The sequence below is a fragment of the Vombatus ursinus genome, unplaced genomic scaffold (assembly GCF_900497805.2).
Source record: "Vombatus ursinus unplaced genomic scaffold, bare-nosed wombat genome assembly UNPS02014779.1, whole genome shotgun sequence".
Classification (NCBI taxonomy): domain Eukaryota; kingdom Metazoa; phylum Chordata; class Mammalia; order Diprotodontia; family Vombatidae; genus Vombatus; species Vombatus ursinus.
Window position 1 is genome coordinate 52,559,029 of NW_020954557.1, and position 20,849 is coordinate 52,579,877.

Consider the following 20,849-nt stretch of genomic DNA (forward strand, 5'->3'; position numbering starts at 1 on the left):
TTATAAAACCAAGCTCTGAATTTTGGGTCATGGATATTAACTTATAATTTTTTTTGAGCACTACCTTTAATTAGAGAATCTATCATTGCTAACAGTGCTATGTTCAAAGGGCTAGAAGTTGAAAATTATTTCTTTTTTTGACTCAACTTACGAGACCTCTAATGTGACTCTTCAGGGTAGAAACCCAAATTCAAAGTAATTAACAATGGCATAGGAAAGCACACACATTTCAGTGCACATTTGTGTTCGTGCATGGAGAGAAAAAAATTAGCCCATGAATGTCAGTGTTGTAATGTAGCATTAAAGAAAATGAATCAATCTAAAGAATATTTAATTCAAATATTTTTCTTTTGGGAGAAAAATAATGTTCATATGAAACTGAACATTATTACTCTGAATAAGCAAAACATTTTTATGTTTTAATGAAAGTAGGAACATTTCAAATAGGACTGGGAATATATGGCTTTTATTTAAAGAAAAAACCTTTATCACTGAAAATCACAATGATACCTTTATCACTGAAAATTTGGAGACGGATAATAACATAATAATGTTATTAGGATTTTCCAATATTGATTACTCACTAAACAATTGAATCCCTTGTAAAAGTTATCAAATTTAGATAGTTAAAGAAATCTCCTTCACAAATTAATGATGAATTGCATAACCTATACTACATTATACACAAACCTGCATGAAGCATGACTTTCTAAAAGTCCTCTGCGTTGCTTTGTTCTGCTTTAGCATCCAATTTAAGATAATGGTTTGAGCCATCAGTATTTTATTTGCAGGGCACCACTACAGAAACTGAAGTGAGAAAAAGGCGGTTAAGTTCTTACCAGATTTCTATGGAGATGCTAGAAGATTCCTCTGGGCGGCAAAGAGCTATGAGTATAGCCAGCATATTAACCAACACCATGGAAGGTATGTAGGAGATGGCACAAAACTTAGACTTTGTTATGGGACAGGCTGGTCTTCACTAGTGCTTTCTTTAAATGAACATCTGTGATATAATTTGTCCATACTTGTCTGAATTTGATCTTAGAAATTCATCTGTAGAAAATTCATTCGAAGAAAAGTTAGAATACTGAGATTCATTTTGTAACACGTGAGATCAGAACAATCTGACTGATGGGACTTCACATGGATCATACTAAATATAGTGCTGTCTTACTGATAAGAAAGACAGTTCCTAAACTTTTCCTCTCTGGTTCTTGCTTTGTCTCTGATCTACAGTGGCTGCATCTCATAACACCAAAGTACTGCACTATTATAAGTTTCTTGTTATGATGTTCTCTTATGAATTCAAAAATATATCAAATCATAAACATTTTTTTTAAAACAACTCTTTTTAATCCTGTTATAGATTAGAGACATACTATACAATGGGCTTCAAGAAAAAAAATAAGCTTGATTTTCTTCTCCATCCCAAGGAACCAATATTCTACAGTAATGGAGAGGAAAGCAGTAAATTAATTGGACATTTCAGGAATTCCATCACACTTAGTCATGATGATTGATTAAAAGTTACTTCCCCTCATGTAGCAGACACATTAAAAAAATTAGTTTTCATACTGGTCACTATCATGTGACCAGAAAAATATCTATTCATGTCTTTCAAGTAGGTCAAGGAAGCATAAACTGTGGAACTATTTCCCATACTCCTTCTGAATTTGTCAGAAAGAATATATATATACATATATATATATACATATATATCTGTGTGTATATATATGTATTTGTGTATATATACACACATGTGTGTATATATGTGTATATATACATATATGTGTGTGTGTGTGTGTGTGTGTATATATATATATATACTGTAGCATTTATCATAGTTTATTTTCTCTCTGTCTCCCAAGGAAAGTAAGATGTCATGCGACTGATGTCATGTTATATGTTAAATAATTCTAACATACCACAGTCTGTAGAAAATCCTAATCATATTAATCATCTTGACCTTTTGGAAGCATATTTATGTGTGTGTTTGTATGATGTTATTTAATGACATACTGTCCTGGTATAGGTTTCTTACGACTCTAGTTCCTTAAACTAAAGGTCTAAGAATAAATTTAACAATCCAAAGCTTATACTTTTGCATGGTCACTGAGGTACATTATTTTTATAGTTATACTTGAGGGTTCTGCAAATTCTTAGATACTTCCATGAATCTATGATTTAACTGGCACTGCCTCCACTGGTGCATGTTGCAACCTATCAGTGCCTTCTCATCACATGTAATTCTCGTCAATATTCTTCCACACGTCCTACACAGAAGATATGCCCAAAATTCTGGACGCCATTTTCTAGGTTTTAAAAAATATTTTGTGGATACCAATCCCAAACTTGGTTACCCATTTATTATTCATTGCCCTGGTTAATCCATCCGCCTACTTCCTTTTCCAGCTATATCTTTCTTTGATGATATCTTTTATAGCATTCTTTGCACTGAACTCATTATAAGTAATATACTCTAATCTATTTATACTCATGATGCATCTCCTTATGGTCTTTTGTGACAATTAAAATTTAATTCTTTGGCTATCACAGTATTCTATGAATTGTCATTATTTAGTGTTTCTGGGAAAATACTGTTGAATATATGGGCATTTGTGCACGGGTAGCAGCATGGGATGTTTGAAAGTACTATATAAATTTCCAAATGTAATTCAACACATATGTTTTCCTCCTATTCTAATTCTGGGCCTAGCTCACTGTTCATATGGAGTGTGTGTGTGTGTGTGTGTGTGTGTGTGTGTGTGTGTGTGAAAGCTGTAAATACTGATGATCGACTCAATAGAAGGGCTATGCAATTGCATGTCATAATCTAGGCAATAGGCATTCTTCATCTACTTGATTTTGACGTGTGGATTGCTAGGCAAATTTGTTTAGAATACCCATTGGCCAAATTTAGTAAGCCCTCTAGTATTCTAAGGCTTGCTGCAATGTGTACATTATCAACCACAAACAAAGAATCCCTCTTCAATATGTAGTTCAACATGGAACATCTTCTGTGATGCCAATGAACTACTTTGGTGAGCATGTCTCTCTGTTTTAAGTCTCATTTAATATTGATAATCAAAGGAGTATTGAAGAAAGTTATCTGTTATTGCATCTATCAGGAAAGCTTATATGATTTTAAAACACACATCAAAAACATTGAAGGAAAGCCTTGAAAACTGCATTTTGCTCTATTTAAAAATGTTTTATAATCAATAAAGCATAGACATAGTGGGATCTTGTATTCTTTATTGTTCAGTCAATTGTGAAAGTATGTTATGTTGTAGAAAATCATCTATGAAAACCTGCCTATTCCCATCTTATATTTTCATCAAGCATACTTTCAATACAGATAAGAAATTAGACACATATGGATTGAAAACTACTAAGGCCTTCTGAGTCACTTTTTCGGGTAATAATGTCATCCTGGGTTATTTCTATTCTTTGAAACTTGACCCCCCCAAATTTTGAAAATCAATCCATAAGTGCCTTGAAAATTAAAATCAATCCTAATACAGATTTCCTATCTTGTGAGGTTCAGCCACTCTTACCTATTTATTTTTCTTAAGTGAAGTATGTTTCCTCTCCAAGCATATTAAGTAATTAATGTTAGACTCTAATTGGGGCAGTTCCACTGTCAGTGACGATAAAAATAGATCTCTGTTGAAATGCTGACAAATCTGTTCCATTTTGCTTCTATTTGTTGTCTTCCTATCACTTTAGTCCCTTGGAGTCTTTAGTCTCTGTCTTAGTTTGGATCTCACATCAAACTTTTTATAGCTTGTTTCTTCTTCCACTGGACTTTTTCAGCGATGTGAGATAATAGTAGTCCTAATGTTTTATCATCCTCTTGCATAATGTTTTAGCATAATCTTGAATTCAAAAATAATGTTGCCCTTGGATGCCAAGTCTCTTGTTTAGGTAAAGGGATCATGCTTGTTGCCAAAGGTGGTTTCTGAGGTTTTTTTGCCCCAGGAGTTCGTGTTTCAATTGTTTAAACTTTTCTAAGAAGTTGATTTTCATTAATGTCAGTATCTTTAGTTCTATCCATTTCTCTCTTTAAAAAAAAAAGTAAACAGCATACTCAAATAGGTGAGGTCAGAACTCTTGTAATCATGAAGTATCTTTTCATCTTTATCCTTCTATTTTGGTGTTAATTTTGATCTTTGAGCTAACTAGTTAATGATTTGGTTATACAGAGAAAACTGTTCTGAAATGATTTTATCTTTATCAGCAACCTGCTGGTTCTTGTCTGTTAAGAAATGATTGGTTTCAATTTTTTTTGGTGCCATTTCTCATATCCATCAATTTTGGTCTCTCTTCTTGAATAAAGTATTCATGATATACAGGTATGAAATTAGTAAGTAATTTATAACCCTTTGGTCTTTTTTACATTTTGTTTATAAATATAAACCAGAAAATATTCTTTTTAAATTCATTTTCAATAGATTTTTTGAACACTGACTTCTTATAATTAAAAAAAAATTCTCAGAAATAGCCTAGGTGAAGTAGAAAATGATAAATGTGTTCAGGCTGTATGTACACATTCTCATGATGTGTGAAGGGAATTAACCTAAAGATCCTGCTCTCTAGAGACAATAAAGATAGGTGCACACTTGTATGAATAAAGACAGGAACACTAGAAAATGTCAAAGGTAAGATATTATCAAGTGAAATCAGAATGTGGCTGTAACTTTAGAAAATATACTTATTAAGCTAGACAAACAGTTCTGCTTTGATAAATAGCACATACAGTTTTTTTTGCCTAAATAAGCCCAGTCACTTAATCAGAATTAAATTATTACATTACTGTAGAAATCTTCCTGAATTGGATTAAAGCCAAGGACAGCATATATAAATGAAATTCCTATTAATAAGCATCCATGAAAATAGATAATGGATTTGTTTTCTAAAGTGAGTTAAATTTAGTGTCATGAATATTTATTTGTTCTTTAAATTTCTGAACCAATCTTAGCTAAAAAATATAATCTTGATCTATTAGCAATAATAAAAAGGAACTATGTTTATAGTCCTTTACAATTCCTCCTCTTTCCCCCTAGAACTTGAAGAATCCAGGCAGAAATGCCCACCATGTTGGTATAGATTTGCTAATACTTTCCTCATCTGGGACTGCTGGGATCCATGGTTAAAAGTGAAACGCATTGTTAATCTGATTGTGATGGATCCATTTGTTGATCTTGCCATCACCATCTGCATTGTCTTAAACACTCTATTTATGGCCATGGAACACTACCCTATGACTCAGCAATTCAACAGTGTGCTGTCTGTAGGAAACCTGGTAAGTCCATCTAAATACACAAAGTGATATGCAAATATATTTCATCAGGAAAATCCATGTATACTAGTCAGAATATAATCCAGTTTGTTTCCATTCAGCATTTATTAAGTGCCTACTGCACTAGGCTAGGCACTCTGGAACACAGAGGCATAAATGAAATCATCACTACTCTCAAGTTTATAATCTACTGGGGAAATGCAACATGTACAAAATATAAAAGTTATACACAGTACTTACAGTAGGGGAACAATGTTGATAGCAATATCTGGAAAGACTCTAGTGGCACCTAAGATGGGTTTTAAAGGAGGCTAGGGATTCTATGAGGGGGAAATGAAGCGGGACTCAGATAAAGAGGATCATTCAAGCAAAAGCACAGCATACCAGGCCACAATGATGCCCTGATGTCTCTAAGGGAGTGAAGAACTTTCCTTACAAATGCATCAAAAGTGAAAACTTCCAGATGTAATGATTGTATAAAAGCCTGTAATGCAGTGCATACTTTGTGGCCCTCTAAGGCTGATTACAACAGTTTTGTAGAATCACTGGTGTAATCCCCCAAACACAGAGAAGCTATGGAGAAGGAAATCACCTGGTCTGAGTGGTAGGAGTTCTGACTTCCATCTTCCTTTAAAAAAGAGTGAGACTCCCGTGTGGTGTCAACCTTAGGGTTGCCTCCCTAAAAACCCCAAGAACGTGATTTCTGGAATAGAGCCTTATAGTAAAAGATGAAGGATATTTCCTGCAATCTAGCTTTTTAGTGAAGATAGTGCAGCTCAGCTTTGGGACTTGCTTCTCCAAAATACAGCCTTATATCAGAGAAGGGGTACTTCCAAGTTTATGAGTAGTACCTACCTCTTGGGGAGAAAATTATGCATGATGAACAAGATGAACAACAAGGGAATAAAGTTAACATATTAGGTAATAAGAGACCTGGATTGTGTACTTCCTTTTCCAAAGGGTTATTTGAATAGTGTAAGTTCAGTGGGAAGGGAGTTGCCTTTCTATCAGCCCCAAGTCTGTTTCCCTGACAAGGAAAAAACAAATCACAAGACATTTCTGTAAATTTAGGAGACTGAATATGCTGCTCTGGAAAGTGGGAGTCATGAGTGGGAGGAGAATTGTATTTACTGTTTATGAACCCTAATGAGTCCATTATGTGTTTTGTGCATTGTTTATGGCATCTTGTGAATCTGTATTTTCTACGGGGTAGAGTAATGACAATCCTAAACTGATGCATTTTTATTCTGATAATTTCTATGGAATTGGGACACATTTTGATCCACACATGTGAAAACTTAGATAAAAGGCACATCCAGAAATTTTCCCAGAGTAAACTCTTGCTGGAGGCATAACAGTTCAAAAAGAGTGGGGTTTGATGGGTAGCTTCCAAGATTGGACTTAGTAGCCCTGCAAGTATGGTGTGTTAGACCACAATTTATAGAAATAAAGCCAGAAAGTCAGTTTGGAGCCAGCTGGTGGAGAACTTAAAATATTTGGATTTTGTATTTCATTCTATTTGCAATAAGGCTTCACTAAAGTTTTTTTGTTTATTTGTTTGTTTTTGTTGTGGTGGTTTTTAGCACAGGTCTGACCTGTGCAATAGCAAGAATAATTTGTCAACTTTGAAAATCTGGATTGGGGAGGGGAAAGACCAAAAGTCAGGGAGCCTACCATAATAATCTTGTGATAAGGGCCTACAACAGGATGGTAGAAGCGTGAGTGGAGACAGAATAGATGAAGAGACTCTTTGGAGGGAAGATAGGGTACAGGGGATGAGCTACAGGGTATGGCAACTTACTGAATGTCAGAGTGATGGGAAAGTCAAAGATTTATTCTGACATTTTGAAGCTAGGTGACTGGAAGCACACTGATCAATACAGTAGGAAACTACCAGGAGTGGCCCAGGTCCCTTCAGGGGTGGACTCAGGGATTCATTTCTGTTCAGAAGTGACATAGGTGACACACATTTTACTTGAAATACCACATTAAAAAAAAGACTCTGTGTCCACAGACAGAACATGATGACTACAATCAAATATAACTATGCTGTATTATTTATCACAATAATTATATGCAAGTGTTTTCACTTTAATCTACCCAAGAAAAATGAGAAAGAAGATAACTTAAACTGGTGACTTACTCTTCTAGTAATTCACTGTCAGTCAAACAACAAATATTTAACAAGTGCTTACTACATGGCAAGCTTTACATGAAGCACTAGGGATACAAAGAAAGGAAAAAACATGGTTCCTGCTCTAAAAGTGTTCATATTCTATTTGGAAAGACATGTAAATATAAAATGGATATAGATATATGAGCATTTATACATATCTATATACATTTATGTGTATACACACATATATATAGACATTGCAATATTCATGTATATGTAGATAGAATGTGTATGTATATATACACACAAATATGTCTACCTATATCTATCTTTACATAATAGCTGTCTTTCCAATTAGAATTTTAACCCTTAAGGGAAGGAACCATGTTTTTTCCCTTTCTTTGTATCTTTAGTGCTTAGCACTTAATAAATATTTGTTGACTAACAGCATAATATTAGAAGAGTAAATCAACTTTGTAAACTGTTTTCTTTCTTGCTTATGTATATATGTATACATATATGTTTATATGCACATATGCAAACATACATACACACATACGCACATCAGAAGGAAGACACTAGCAATGAGGGGGAACAGGAAAAGGCCATCTCAAGAAGGTAGGATTTGACCTGAGTCTTGACAGAAGTCAGGAAAACCAAGAGACAGGGGTATACAGGTGGAACATTCCAGGCATGTGTCATCTGCAAGGAACATCAAGAAAACCATTGTTGCTAGGTTGTAGGGTACATAGAAGGGAGTAAAGTTCAAGAAGACTGAAAAGGCAGGAAGGGGCTAGTTTTTGATGGGCTTTAAAAACCAGATTGAGGATTCTATATTTGATACTGGAGATAACAGGAAGCCCTTGGAGTTCAGCTGCGTGCAAGATGGAACAGAATGGGGAAAGACTTACGGCGGGGAGACCAAGCAGAAGGCCATTGCAATAATCTAAGCATGAAATTATGAGGGTCTGCACTATGAGGGTGATGCTGTGAGTAATAACAAAACTTGATAACAGCTGCCCTGAACAGTAACAGGGTTAAATAACTCTTTTTAAGTTTCCATGACACTAGAACTTACTGAATCTCTTATGACCCCTATTCTTTTATTTGTTTTGCTGCCTTCTCTTCTTCCTCCCATCCTAAAATGTAGAACTCCCTTAAAATTCTATCCTTGATTAAATGATTTTCTTTTTCTACCCTTGGCTCATCTGTGAGTTGATCTATACTCATGGCTTTCTAGCCCTAAATTTTTAACAGCCTACATCTCCAGGTCAATTGCTTACCATAATATCAAATCTAATAGGTCAAAAATTAAACTCATTATTCTCTCCCTCAAACATACTCTCTTTCTAAACAAATCCATTTTATTTGGAGGTACCACCATTCACCTAATATCCAAGATAGAAGCCTTGGAGTCATCTTTGAGTTTTCCCTTTATGTTATTCCTCATATCCAATTTGGCACCCATTTTGTTATTTTCTTTTTTTTTTTCAAAATTTCTCTCAGTTTCAAACTTTCCCCCATCCATTTCATCTTACATATCACTTTTTTTTTCTTTTGCGAGGCAACTGAGGTTAAGTGACTTGCCCAAAGTCACATGGTTAGTGAGATGTTATGTGTCTGAGGTCAGATTTGAACTCAGGTCTTCCTGATTCCAGGGCCTGTGCTCTATCCACTGCACCACCTAGCTGCCCCTTACATACCACTTCTACAGCAATGTTCCTACCCTATCATTTCTCTATTAAAGAACAAAAATGATTCCCTATTGTAACAGGTTCAAACTCTTTTGACTGGTTTTTAAGACTACCACAATCTGGTAGTCTTAAAAATAAGGCTACTTTTGCAGCCTTATTTCCCACCGTTCTCCATGGTTTAGAGTCCCAAAACAGAACTGGTTAACTTCCTCCAAATATAAAAGATTGTCAATGCCCTTCCTAAAACTTGTGCTCATGACTGAAAACATTTCTCCCAATATGTTTTGACCAGGACACAATACAGTGGGATCATTTCTTCTCTTATTCAGACCCTAGACTTCTCCTAATGTAGTCCAAAAGCATACCAGCCTTTTGTCATATCATACTGACTGATGTTGAGTTTATAATTAACTAAAACCCTAAGGTCTTTTTCACATGAACTGTGTTCTAGTCACCTCACCTCCATCTTATACATGGGCAGTTGATTTTTTTGAACCTGTACACAGGACTCTACCATTATCCCTATTCTATTAGATTTGGACCAGTTTCCAGACTGTTGTTATTTGTATTCTACCATTCAATATATCCCTTAAAGCTTCAAAGAAATCCCTCTTATAAACTACAGAATTGTAGACCTGAGAGGAAACTCAGAGATTATCTTGTTCAACTCCTTTTTACAAATAAAGGAATTGGGGAATCAGGGAAGATGACTTGCCCAAGTTTACATATGCAGAGCCCATATTTCCTAATTCTCAGACCAATGTTAAAAATGAAGTGGAATCATTAAAAATATTTCATATAGTATTATGGAACGTTATTTTCCTCTTAAGTCAACTTTGATGTTTATGTTAATGCTTAAACTTCTCTAACACTTTTGCACAAATGCAATAATCATAAATCTAGTCCTTTCAACTGGATCCTGCTTGCTAAGCAATTTTGTTTGAATTTTAAACAGCATTGTATTGTCAGGACCACATTTTACAGCAGTAATCTTTGCTTTCAGAAAGCAAGTTAACATTTAATGAGAAGTTTCTATTAGAGTTCTAATTTCCCTTCTACTGCAAGATGAAAATGAAGTCCACACTGACTGTTGTCACATAGCTTCAAAGACCTTTAAGCTGACTTCTGCCTATGAAGAAATGCTAGTGCTTCTGCCTACTTCTTTTTGTTTCTTTCCCCTAGAAAGAATTTAGTCACACAAGTTTCCATATTTATGTTTTATACCATGCAGATTCCATCAGGGTTTTAAACAACATGTAAATAAAATCATAGATGCTTTCAGATTATTTACATTAAAGAATGTGAGGTCTTTGAAGACACACTATTATTTACCTCTTTGTATTCCCAGCACTTAGCACAGTGCCTGGCAAATAATAGGTGCTCAATAAATGCATAGTGATTAACTGATTAAGAGATTAAGCAATGTAGAAAAATATTTCTCTAATGTAGAGGGTTCTTTGAAAAGGTTTTTCAGTTCTTCTGGGTGATCAAACATTAAAATTATGGATATAAATTTATGGACTAGTATGTGTATCTTGTGGCCCAGGGGTTCCACCATGAGGGCCTCTGGCCCCATGCAGACCAAGCTCATAAAACTCCAGGAAAATCTCTAAAATAAAGTTTAGGTATGGCTCCCATTTAGTAGGTAACAGGCTTTACTCCCTCCAAAGTATTCTACACAGAATATGGTCATCTAATAGAGGAGAGCTTTTTATTTCCTCCACTACAGAAAATACATAGGATGCAATAGACTCACAGGTATTCCTGAACAAGTACATTTAAAATGTGAAAAGAAGAAACAACTACCACTTAACCCATTACATTTATTATAGTGTCCTGGAAGGCAAATATCCTTTGTGAGAATGCTGTTTAGTTATTTCCCATTCACCTCAATTCTGCACTGTCCAAGCTAGTCACCGCTGCTGTTATCATGAAGGGCTGGCGTGGTCCAGGTCTCCTCTGCTAGGCTTTAGTCCTTCATCTACAGAATTCTCTTATCAATGGTCCTTTTCTCTTCTAAAAAACATTCTACTATGAAAACCTTCTACCTCAGGATAGCTGGTACACAAATCCCAAACTCAGGAATCCTTCCAATCAGGATTATCCATCAGTTAAGCCTTGAGCTTGGAAACTTCCATTTCTCAGATCCCTAGGAACTGACTTGTAAAGGAAAAAGAAACAGGCAGAAAAAGGCAGCCAGGAATTCAGAAGTCCTAGAACTCCAGTCCCAGGTTTGTCTGGGCAAGTACATGTTTCCCACTGCTATGTGGGAAAGGAATATTTACCCCAAAAGTTGCGATTGCTACTAGGGACGAGAGGAGGGAGAGGGAAGAGGAAGAAAGGAGATAGGACAAATCCTTACCTTGTGGCATTCTAGACTGGAAGTCCAAGGGAAAAAGGGTTTTAGAAGAGCAAAGCTTTTCACAGTTCAATATGGGGAGAGATGAGAGGTTGCTCTGACAACAGTCAAGAGTTCCAGGGGCAGCTAGATGGTGCAGCAGATAGAGTACTGGCACTGAAGTCAGGAGGACATGAGTTCAAATCCGGCCTCAGACCAAACACTTGACACTAGCTGTGCGACCTTGGGCAAGTCACTTAACCCCAACTGCCAAAAAAAAAAAAAAAAAGAGTCAAGAGTTCCCCCGACTGACAATTGCCATTCATCTTTGAATCAGCTAGATAAATCATTAGGGACCAATTAGGGGAGTTCCTTGTGTCCTTTTAGCAAGGTCTAGGGGCATATGTCTCTCAGCAAAGAGCTAAGGTATCCATCTTAATCTGTAGTAGGTACTCTCTTCTAACAAAGGTCTAGCAATCCCATCAAGTTGATGGGAAGGGAGATGCTCATCAAGTTGAACAGCACTCTCCTGATCAAATTACCCTTCCCACTCCCAACATTACAGCAACAATAAGACATTTATATATAGCCTTAAGGTTTGCAAATCACCTTCTTCATGAACAGTATTTTTCAGGTAGTTCAAGTATTATTATTTACATTTTACATTTGTGGACCCTAAGGTGAAGAAAAACTCAATAACTCATCCAAGTCACATTCAATAAGTGTCTGAGATGGCAAATAAACCCAGGTGTCCAAGACCAGCAGCCTCAGTAGCCACAATCACCATGCTGGAGTACACTCAACTAGAATGAAAGCTACTTCCTGGAAACTCTTATCTGACAGAGATAACTAAACTTACAGGAAAATAATGAAAAAGAAACCCACTCTTTTTCAGTTCTTAAAGCGAGAAGAATTTTAAACTATATATTGGAAGAATAATATTTCTACCATCTATAATACATCTCATTCCTAATACCGAGGCAATATGAATAGTTGTGATTTTAAACTGAACAATTTTAAAGCAATAAGCTGCTTTTGTAAATGCTATTATGATACTTATAGAAGATTTCAGAGGAAAACAGTATGTTTTCAAAACACTTATATAACTGTTATAGCGCTTGAATGGGTAATCATCAAAAATTCTGAAAAATATTATCTTATAGTTTTTCCTTATTTTAGTCATAAGCAGAGGTTTGTAGATTAGCAACCAGGATTCACCACAGTTTTCTTGGTCATTTTATCTGAAGTATCTTTCTGTTTCTGATAGCTGTCTTTCTTTCCATTCATCCATCCATCCATCCATCCATCTATCTATCATTTATCTATTATCTATCACTGGTATCTTAAATAATAGGTTTATTCCTGAAAAGTACTGAGGTAGTAATGAGGTGGTCCAGTGGATAGAGCACTGGGTCTGAAGTCAGGAAGACCTGAGATGTATTTTTATCTCAGATACTTACTAGCTATGTGACCTTGGACAAGTCATATAATCTGTTTCCCTTAGTTTTCTCAACTGTAAAACAGGGATAAAAGAAGTATCTATCTCCCGGGGTTGTTGTGAGGATCAGATAAGATAATATTTATAAAATGCTTAGCATGTTAGTACTTAGCCTTACACATAATGAGCACTATATAAATACATATGTTATTATTTCATTATTATTATTACTATATAAGAAATTTACTTAAATAAAGTAATATTGCACAAGTATTAGAGGTAATCACATATTTAAGGGATCCTATGATGAGTTTTTCTTCAAAAGTAAAGAATTCTGCTGAAAATGAAGACTACGTTCTTAATATATGCATTAAATAAATTAGATTTATGTATGTATATGTGTGTATATTATATATATATGTATATAAGCTTTCACAAAGTAAAATATTCTGATGCTTTAGTGAATGGGTAACATCATTTCATGTGCCAATCATTGAATTCACCTATGTCTAGCACTTTCTCTGTAGTTTGGGAAATTTGGGGCTTTATCAACACTGACACATTTAGAAAGGCTGATTGTTTTCTTTGTATTAAAGTTGTACTTTAGGAGACGACATGTTTTGGAGCTTATTCACTTTTACAATGTTCCTTTAAAGCACAGTAGACCACTAAACAGATGGTAAGCTTGACTGTACCTTTTTAAAATACAGTCTTCAACTACTCCAAGTTAATGTAATTTATTTAACAATTTTCTGGAAGCATAATTTGATAGGCCTCTTTCCAACTTCTTGTTCATTTTAACCTCTCTTTTTCAGCTAATACAAACTATGAATTTGTTTCATTGTTTTCTTTTCTTGTTCCAATGAGTATTTTAGCTATTTACTCATTTTAGCTATTAACTCGTTAATTTTAATTAGGGGTGTTTGAATACTAAGGATGTTTTCCAGTGATTTTAATTAAATCTTTGATTCCTTGCTCTATGAATCCATTAACCTTAATCTAGAGGCATGCATGTACCCAGAGGTCACTAATTTACAACATTTGTGAAAACATGTTCTTAATGTTTAGGGAATGTCTGTAATATTACAATCAGAATGCTAAAAAAAAATCATGAAAAATATTACTATTCTATTGCATTATCAGCATTTATAAAAGTGATTGATTTTTCCAAATAAATGGTATATTATTATTCCTTTCAAAAAAGTGAAAATAAAATTATTTAATTTGGCAATGAAAGAGGTGATGATGGAGGGGAAAAAGATTTCATCCTTACAGTATTTCAGAAATCATTCAACCACAGATAAGAAATTGGGAATGACGAAATTAAAAATAAAATTGGCATTTGTCTGGTAATCTAAAATATAAATTGTTTTATAATTGGTGAAAAAGTTCAATGCTTTAAGATACATTTTTAAAATTTTCCTAAACTTTCGTAGACATGTTCCACCATTAAATTACTTTCTTATCTAGAGTAATATTAAGAACTACCACATTACCTTTTAAAATCTTTGAATTGCAAATAATTGTATCAGCATTTTTTAAAGTTATGAGAGTAATCATTTGTATTTTACATTAGGTATTTACTGGAATCTTCACAGCTGAAATGGTTCTCAAGATAATTGCCATGGATCCATATTATTATTTCCAAGAGGGTTGGAATATCTTTGACGGCATTATTGTCAGCCTTAGTTTAATGGAGCTTGGCCTGGCCAACGTGGAAGGATTGTCAGTTCTCCGATCATTTAGACTGGTAGATGCAGAATCACTATCTTTATATTCTGCCTTTGTTATTCTGATGTTTATTTTAAACTGTAATCATTATGTTTCTCTGATCAGGAACTTTTAAGAAGTATTAATATGTGAGGTGATGAAATTGCCAGTAAAGGCTTTGATATAAATGCCTATGCACCAAGAACCAAGAGGATTACTGGTATTTACAACAAAATGTTAACCTTCTATAGATATCTTTAAAGGATCAGTAAATGTACTTTTGAAACTTGAAAAAAATTAAGCAAACAGGGGCAGCTAGGTAGCACAGAGGACAGAGCATGGGCCCTGAAGTCAGGAGGACTTGAGTTCAAATCCGGCCTCACACCTGACACTTACTAGCTGTGTAGCCCTGGCCAAGTCACTTAACCCACCCCCCCCAAAAATTAAGCAAACAGTTCATTTTTGTTATTGTTTTATATTTAGTATAATTAAATTTACAACTCATTCATTACTCTAAGCAAAACTACCAAAAACTAAAATTTTACAAATTTTTTTTAGTATGAGCCTTTTCAATAAATATTTAGCAAAATCTATATTGGTTTTATGATTGAAAAATTTGAGGGAAAAGATATTCTGTTTTTTAAAATATCAACCTTTTTTTTCCTTATTTAATTTAAAAATAGTTTAAAAATCACTTTTTTTCAAATTAATTCCATTTTTCTTCCCTAAATTATAGTAAGTTTCAGTTACCTAAATTCATTAGTAATCCCTTAACAAGGTTTTAACTATTCTCTTTTGTCAGTCTATAAGGCAAGGATAGAGACTTGATCTGTGATTTTCATTGGTACAGAGAGCTCTCAAGTAAGGAAACACCCTCTACTCATGAAAGTTAGTACCTTCTCTGTAATTTAAAGTCTTAGAAAATTGCCTAGAGCAGGGGTGGAGAACCTACAGCCTTGAGGCTACATATGGCCTTCTAGATCCTTAAGAGCAGCCTTTTGACCCAATCCAAAGTTTGGCCCAGAGAATGGAAAAGTGAAGTTGCTTGGCCAGGGTCATACAGAAAATACGTGTCAGAGGTAGGACCTGAGTCATTCTTGGCTTTTAGGACAGCTTTCTATTCGATTCACTACTTTGACAATCTAAGTGCTTCAACAATTTTGGTTTCATTAACAAAAGCTAAGTATTTATTCTTTCTTTACTATTTTACAGGAATTTCATGTAATATAAAATTATGTGACATGAATACTTTCATAATAATATAATTTCTTAGTTTGGGGTGCCGATAATATGAATTTTCTATTAAATTATCAAAACAGAACTGGCTTAGCATATACTGACTTTAACCATCATTTAGAGGTGTACCTACAACATTTCAGACAAAATAAAAAACTTCCAAACCTTCATTATAATTAATACTGACAGCATCTTTCTCCTTGTTTCCAGCTCCGGGTTTTCAAGTTGGCAAAATCTTGGCCCACGTTGAACATGCTGATAAAGATCATTGGCAACTCAGTAGGGGCTCTGGGAAACCTGACCTTGGTGTTGGCCATCATTGTCTTCATCTTTGCTGTGGTTGGCATGCAGCTCTTTGGCAAGAGCTACAAAGAATGTGTCTGCAAGATCAACACTGATTGCACACTGCCACGCTGGCACATGCATGACTTCTTCCACTCCTTCCTGATTGTGTTCCGGGTGCTGTGTGGAGAATGGATAGAGACCATGTGGGACTGTATGGAGGTGGCAGGCCAAACCATGTGCCTTATTGTTTTCATGCTGGTCATGGTGATTGGGAACCTAGTGGTATGTTTTAATTCCAAATGATTCAAACACATGTTTGTCATAAATTATATACATGTCCACATATATATGAATGTAGGAAATATCTGGTTCTGACAGAATTATTTCTACAATTTACTCTGTCTTTATACCCCAATAATATTCTTCAAAAATGAGGAGGCATGTCACATGACTATCAAACTTTTGAGAGAATTAGAACTCTGATTCTATTTTATTTTACTATATTAAAATCAGGTATAATTATTGATATACTTCAGACAAAAACTCAAAAAATTACAGAATAATTGCTGAGTTTACTGAATTCTTTTACTGAATAATTCATTCCTTAAACAAATATTTATTGAATCCTTATTAATCACAAAACACTGTGTTGTCTTATGAGTGCAAAGACATAAACAGAAACAAGGTATAGTGCTTTCCCTCATCAGTTTCAATTACCTAGAAAGGGGAAAAAAGAAAATTAGGGACTTGAATCTAAGTTATAGAAATTATTTAGATTTCCCAAATTTGTAGGCAGTTTCCAAGCCTCAGCTAATTTTGAGCTGTATCCTGAGAGGGGATAATTGAGTATAAGTGTTGGAACTGTGGCTTTATGTTGCTTAATGTTAAAATGTCTCAGTTGTCTTTGAATGAATCAAAAGCACTTCTTGGTAGTATTGGGTTAGACTGCGCTCTTAGAAGGAACTGAAGCACTTGCATTCTTGAGAGAACTGCAGCAGTGATATGATAGATCTATATATCTACACAGATAGGCATATGCATATATGTATGAAATTATTCTTTTTAGATTGCAAAATTGAGAGGCTTTAGGTTAAGAAGAAAATCTAGAGGAGAGCTAAGAGACAAACCAGTATGTTATCCTCTAACCACATAGATAGTGAATTTATGGAGATACCTTATGCCACTGAAATATCTCTAAATAAATATCCCTTTACATCAGCAACAGTAGACTACAACTGTATCAATCATAGCTTATTAGTTTATCATTTAATTGCTTCCACATTTCCTGCTGCTGTTGCTGGAATTTCAGTTAGATTCTCAACTCATATCATATTCTATTGGTGGAAACGATAAGAGACAAAGGCAATTTGTATACACAATTATGGTTCAAAGTATCTGCACACACTTCTCTTTTAAATTATATGCACACACAAATTGTGAAGTATATTTATGAGGAGACCAGTTAAAGCCTTGTGCAAATGTACAATTTGCTCTTTAGAAATTTTTATTTAAAATAATCTGCTCTATTCTAACAGCCCTTTATCTGAAGCAGTTTTTATTTGAGGCAGTCTACATTTGAAGCCACTAACGGTGGCCAAACTCTTGTTGTTACACATTGTTTAATAATTAGGCTAAGAGCATCCTTGTGAAAGTCAATGAAAAGGGGAAGCTAAAACCAGTAAAGTGGAAAAACTCCTTCTTCTGGCTTGGAGGAAAGGGAGGGACAGAACAAAGGCTTTTACATGTGTCATGGCAGCACTAGGTAATGCCAACATTTACCACAGTTCAAATATAATAATAAAGGCTCCACAGAATTATAATCTATTCGCTGGTCATTCTGCCCTACCATGATTGTTATCCAGTGTTGATCTATATAACTAGAAATGCTTTAATTGGGTGGGGGGGGGGGGGAGAAGAGGATGGGTGGGAAGTTTGTGATGTTTCATTATCCTTTTGGTAACATTAAAAAGATTCATTTTTGTTTTGTCTTAGTATTACACATAGGATCTCAGAGCTCACCCATTTTTAATGCTTTATTTTACTGTGTGTATCTTGCTCTCATCACATGCCTACTCCATCTTTTCTTTTAGTCATGTATTTCTTTAATAATATCCCTTGGTACAGTTCTTCATAATTCCTAATTTGTTATGTGTTGCAGCCTATTCATAATCACCATGTACCTCTCCATTATCCTGTACTTTCTACTGAATTTTAATTATTTGGAGACTTTAGTGTTTGAAGATTTCAAACACATATAAAAATGAATGCAGTTACATTTATCTCCTATTTTCCTTTAGGTACTGAATCTGTTTCTGGCCTTGCTGCTGAGCTCATTTAGTTCAGACAATCTTGCTGCTACTGATGATGATAATGAAATGAACAATCTCCAGATTGCTGTGGGGAGAATGCAAAAGGGGATAGATTATGTGAAAAAAGAAATACGGGAATGTGTCCAAAAAGCCTTTGTTGGAAAGCCAAAAGCTATAGAAATCAAAGTCCTTGAAGGCAATAAGATAGAAAGCTGCATTTCCAATAATACTCCAGTTGAAATAAGCAAAGACCTTAATTATCTTAAAGATGGTAATGGAACTACCAGTGGTGTAGGTACAGGAAGCAGCGTGGAAAAATATATAATTGATGAAAATGATTACATGTCATTCATAAACAACCCCAGCCTTACTGTAACAGTACCAATTGCAGTTGGTGAATCTGATTTTGAAAACTTAAATACTGAAGATTTCAGCAGTGAGTCAGAACTGGAAGAAAGCAAAGAGGTATGAATTTTTTTAAAGTTGTAATTTGCAAAACTTCTGATAGTGATGTGCTTTATTTAATGTTCCTTAATTTCATATCAGTAGAGTATTAGATATTACAGTTCTGATAAGTGTATAAACCATGTAGCATTGAACCCAATTTTAGGAAACCACACAATTTTCTACAGTAAAGTGATGTCTCTGAAAGATCTACAAATTGATTTTCTCAAAAAAATTTTTTTCTTTAAATTCTATGTTAAAAACAAAAAGTCTTTCCAATAAACTCCATTTGGCTTTCCAAAAATGGTTGTCCCCCATACACCCACAGCACTGCATCATTTCTTCTTTGGGAAATTCTATGTATTCTATTTCAATTACTCCAAGTATGCACTTAATGGCATACATTTGGTGGTAAAGATTATTTTAATATTGTCTTAGATGTACATCTGAACCTACATAAATAAACCATAAATATAATGATACTTAGATAACTAGCTGAAATTTTACTGTCTGCACATATTTGGAAAGTGGATGGGTTACTTGCTGTGTGTTACATGTTTATGGTATAAATAAGCTGATATTTTAAATCCAGTGGAAAAGAATATTGGAATGAATTTGTCTTCTTGCCTTCTTGCTATCAGTTCTAAAAAAAACTGTTCAGGTATTCATGGGACACAGCGTTTTATATGTAGGACCTTGATGTTTAACTTTAGATATGACGTGTGTGTGTGTGTGTGTGTGTATACACACATAAATACATATATATGTATATGTATGTATATATAATGCTTTGATTTTTAAGAAAAATAGAAATTGTGATGGTTGTCTTTTTGCCAATTAGAACAAGAAATCAGAACTCTGAAAAAGTACTAGTCTGAGACCTGATAACTCAAACCAATCTTAATTTTTTATTTCATACATATACATTCTTGCCTTTTTACTTGCCTTTTTACTTTTTATTTATTCAGAATACACACTATCTTCATTGGTAAGACCAACTGATAATACGATTAATTCTGCCAATCCCGCACCTCAATATTTGTTGTGTGGACAAGGATTAGAGGTTATTATACATTCTTCAAATCCTTCTTCAAGATACACTAGCATGCCAATAGAAAATGTCATAACACTTGAAGATTTGCTACGCAGGCTTAGTATTGCCAGTAAAGTAATCAGATCCATGATGCTGTCTAATTCTATTTTGGGACCAGGCTTTTTTTTAGTGTGAATATAGGATTTTTATCCCAAATTACATAACATCTGAATCCCTACCATAGTGAGTAACCAAGTTACAACTCATACTATCCTAGCCATTTTGTAGAAATTTCACAGTTGCCAACACATCATAGCTAATGTGGAAGTGTTTTGTAAATCTTAAAGCATTATACAAAAGTATTTGATTATTCCTATCCTTTCTTATCAGAACCCATTCCATAAGACTCTACTTAATGAAATTAAGTCTAGTTGCTCATACTTGAAGACTAATTTGCTCCTTAACTTAGATTTCTTGAAAAAAGAAAAACATCAATCCAAAATTATTTATTTAGCATAGAGAAGCACAGTCCTAGGCTTAGTTGATACAGAGGAATATGATGTTTCCACTGCTCTCAAGAAACTTCTATCTGTCTAGGGAAAGAAAACCCATGCATGTGAAATGATCAGAGAAAAATGTGTTAAATATACAGGTACTGACTTTTAAGGGCAAGAGAAATTCAGAGAAAGAAAAGTTCAGTACAAACTATACTAGTATGCAAATGCTTCATTGGCAAGGTGGGACTTGAAGGATGGGTAAGATATAAATAACATGAGAGAGGAAAGCAAATCATTTTAAGAAGAAGGAGCAGCATAAGCAAAAACACAGAGATAAAAGAAATTATAGTATGTGTGGAGGACGGTGATGAGACTGACCTCGCTGAAATAGAAAGGGCTTAGTATAAAAGAGTAGTGAAGTCAGATCATGGATGGCCTTGAAATCCA

General features: G+C 34.5%; 1 protein-coding gene across 13 annotated transcripts in view; it reads left to right on the forward strand.

The window, feature by feature from the left end:
- SCN3A (sodium voltage-gated channel alpha subunit 3) overlaps window positions 1-20,849 on the forward strand; it is a 96,803-nt gene that overhangs the window by 34,190 nt on the left and 41,764 nt on the right. For 9 of the 13 annotated variants that reach the window (XM_027865781.1, XM_027865787.1, XM_027865790.1 and 6 more), the window contains 5 exons: window positions 792-924; window positions 5,067-5,305; window positions 14,465-14,638; window positions 16,045-16,401; window positions 18,417-18,893. In XM_027865781.1, the coding sequence (XP_027721582.1) occupies window positions 792-924; window positions 5,067-5,305; window positions 14,465-14,638; window positions 16,045-16,401; window positions 18,417-18,893 (1,380 nt within the window). Of the gene's footprint in view, window positions 1-788; window positions 925-5,066; window positions 5,306-14,464; window positions 14,639-16,044; window positions 16,402-18,416; window positions 18,894-20,849 lie in introns of all 13 variants that reach the window. The other 4 variants (XM_027865782.1, XM_027865778.1, XM_027865783.1 and 1 more) reach the window with 3 other exon arrangements.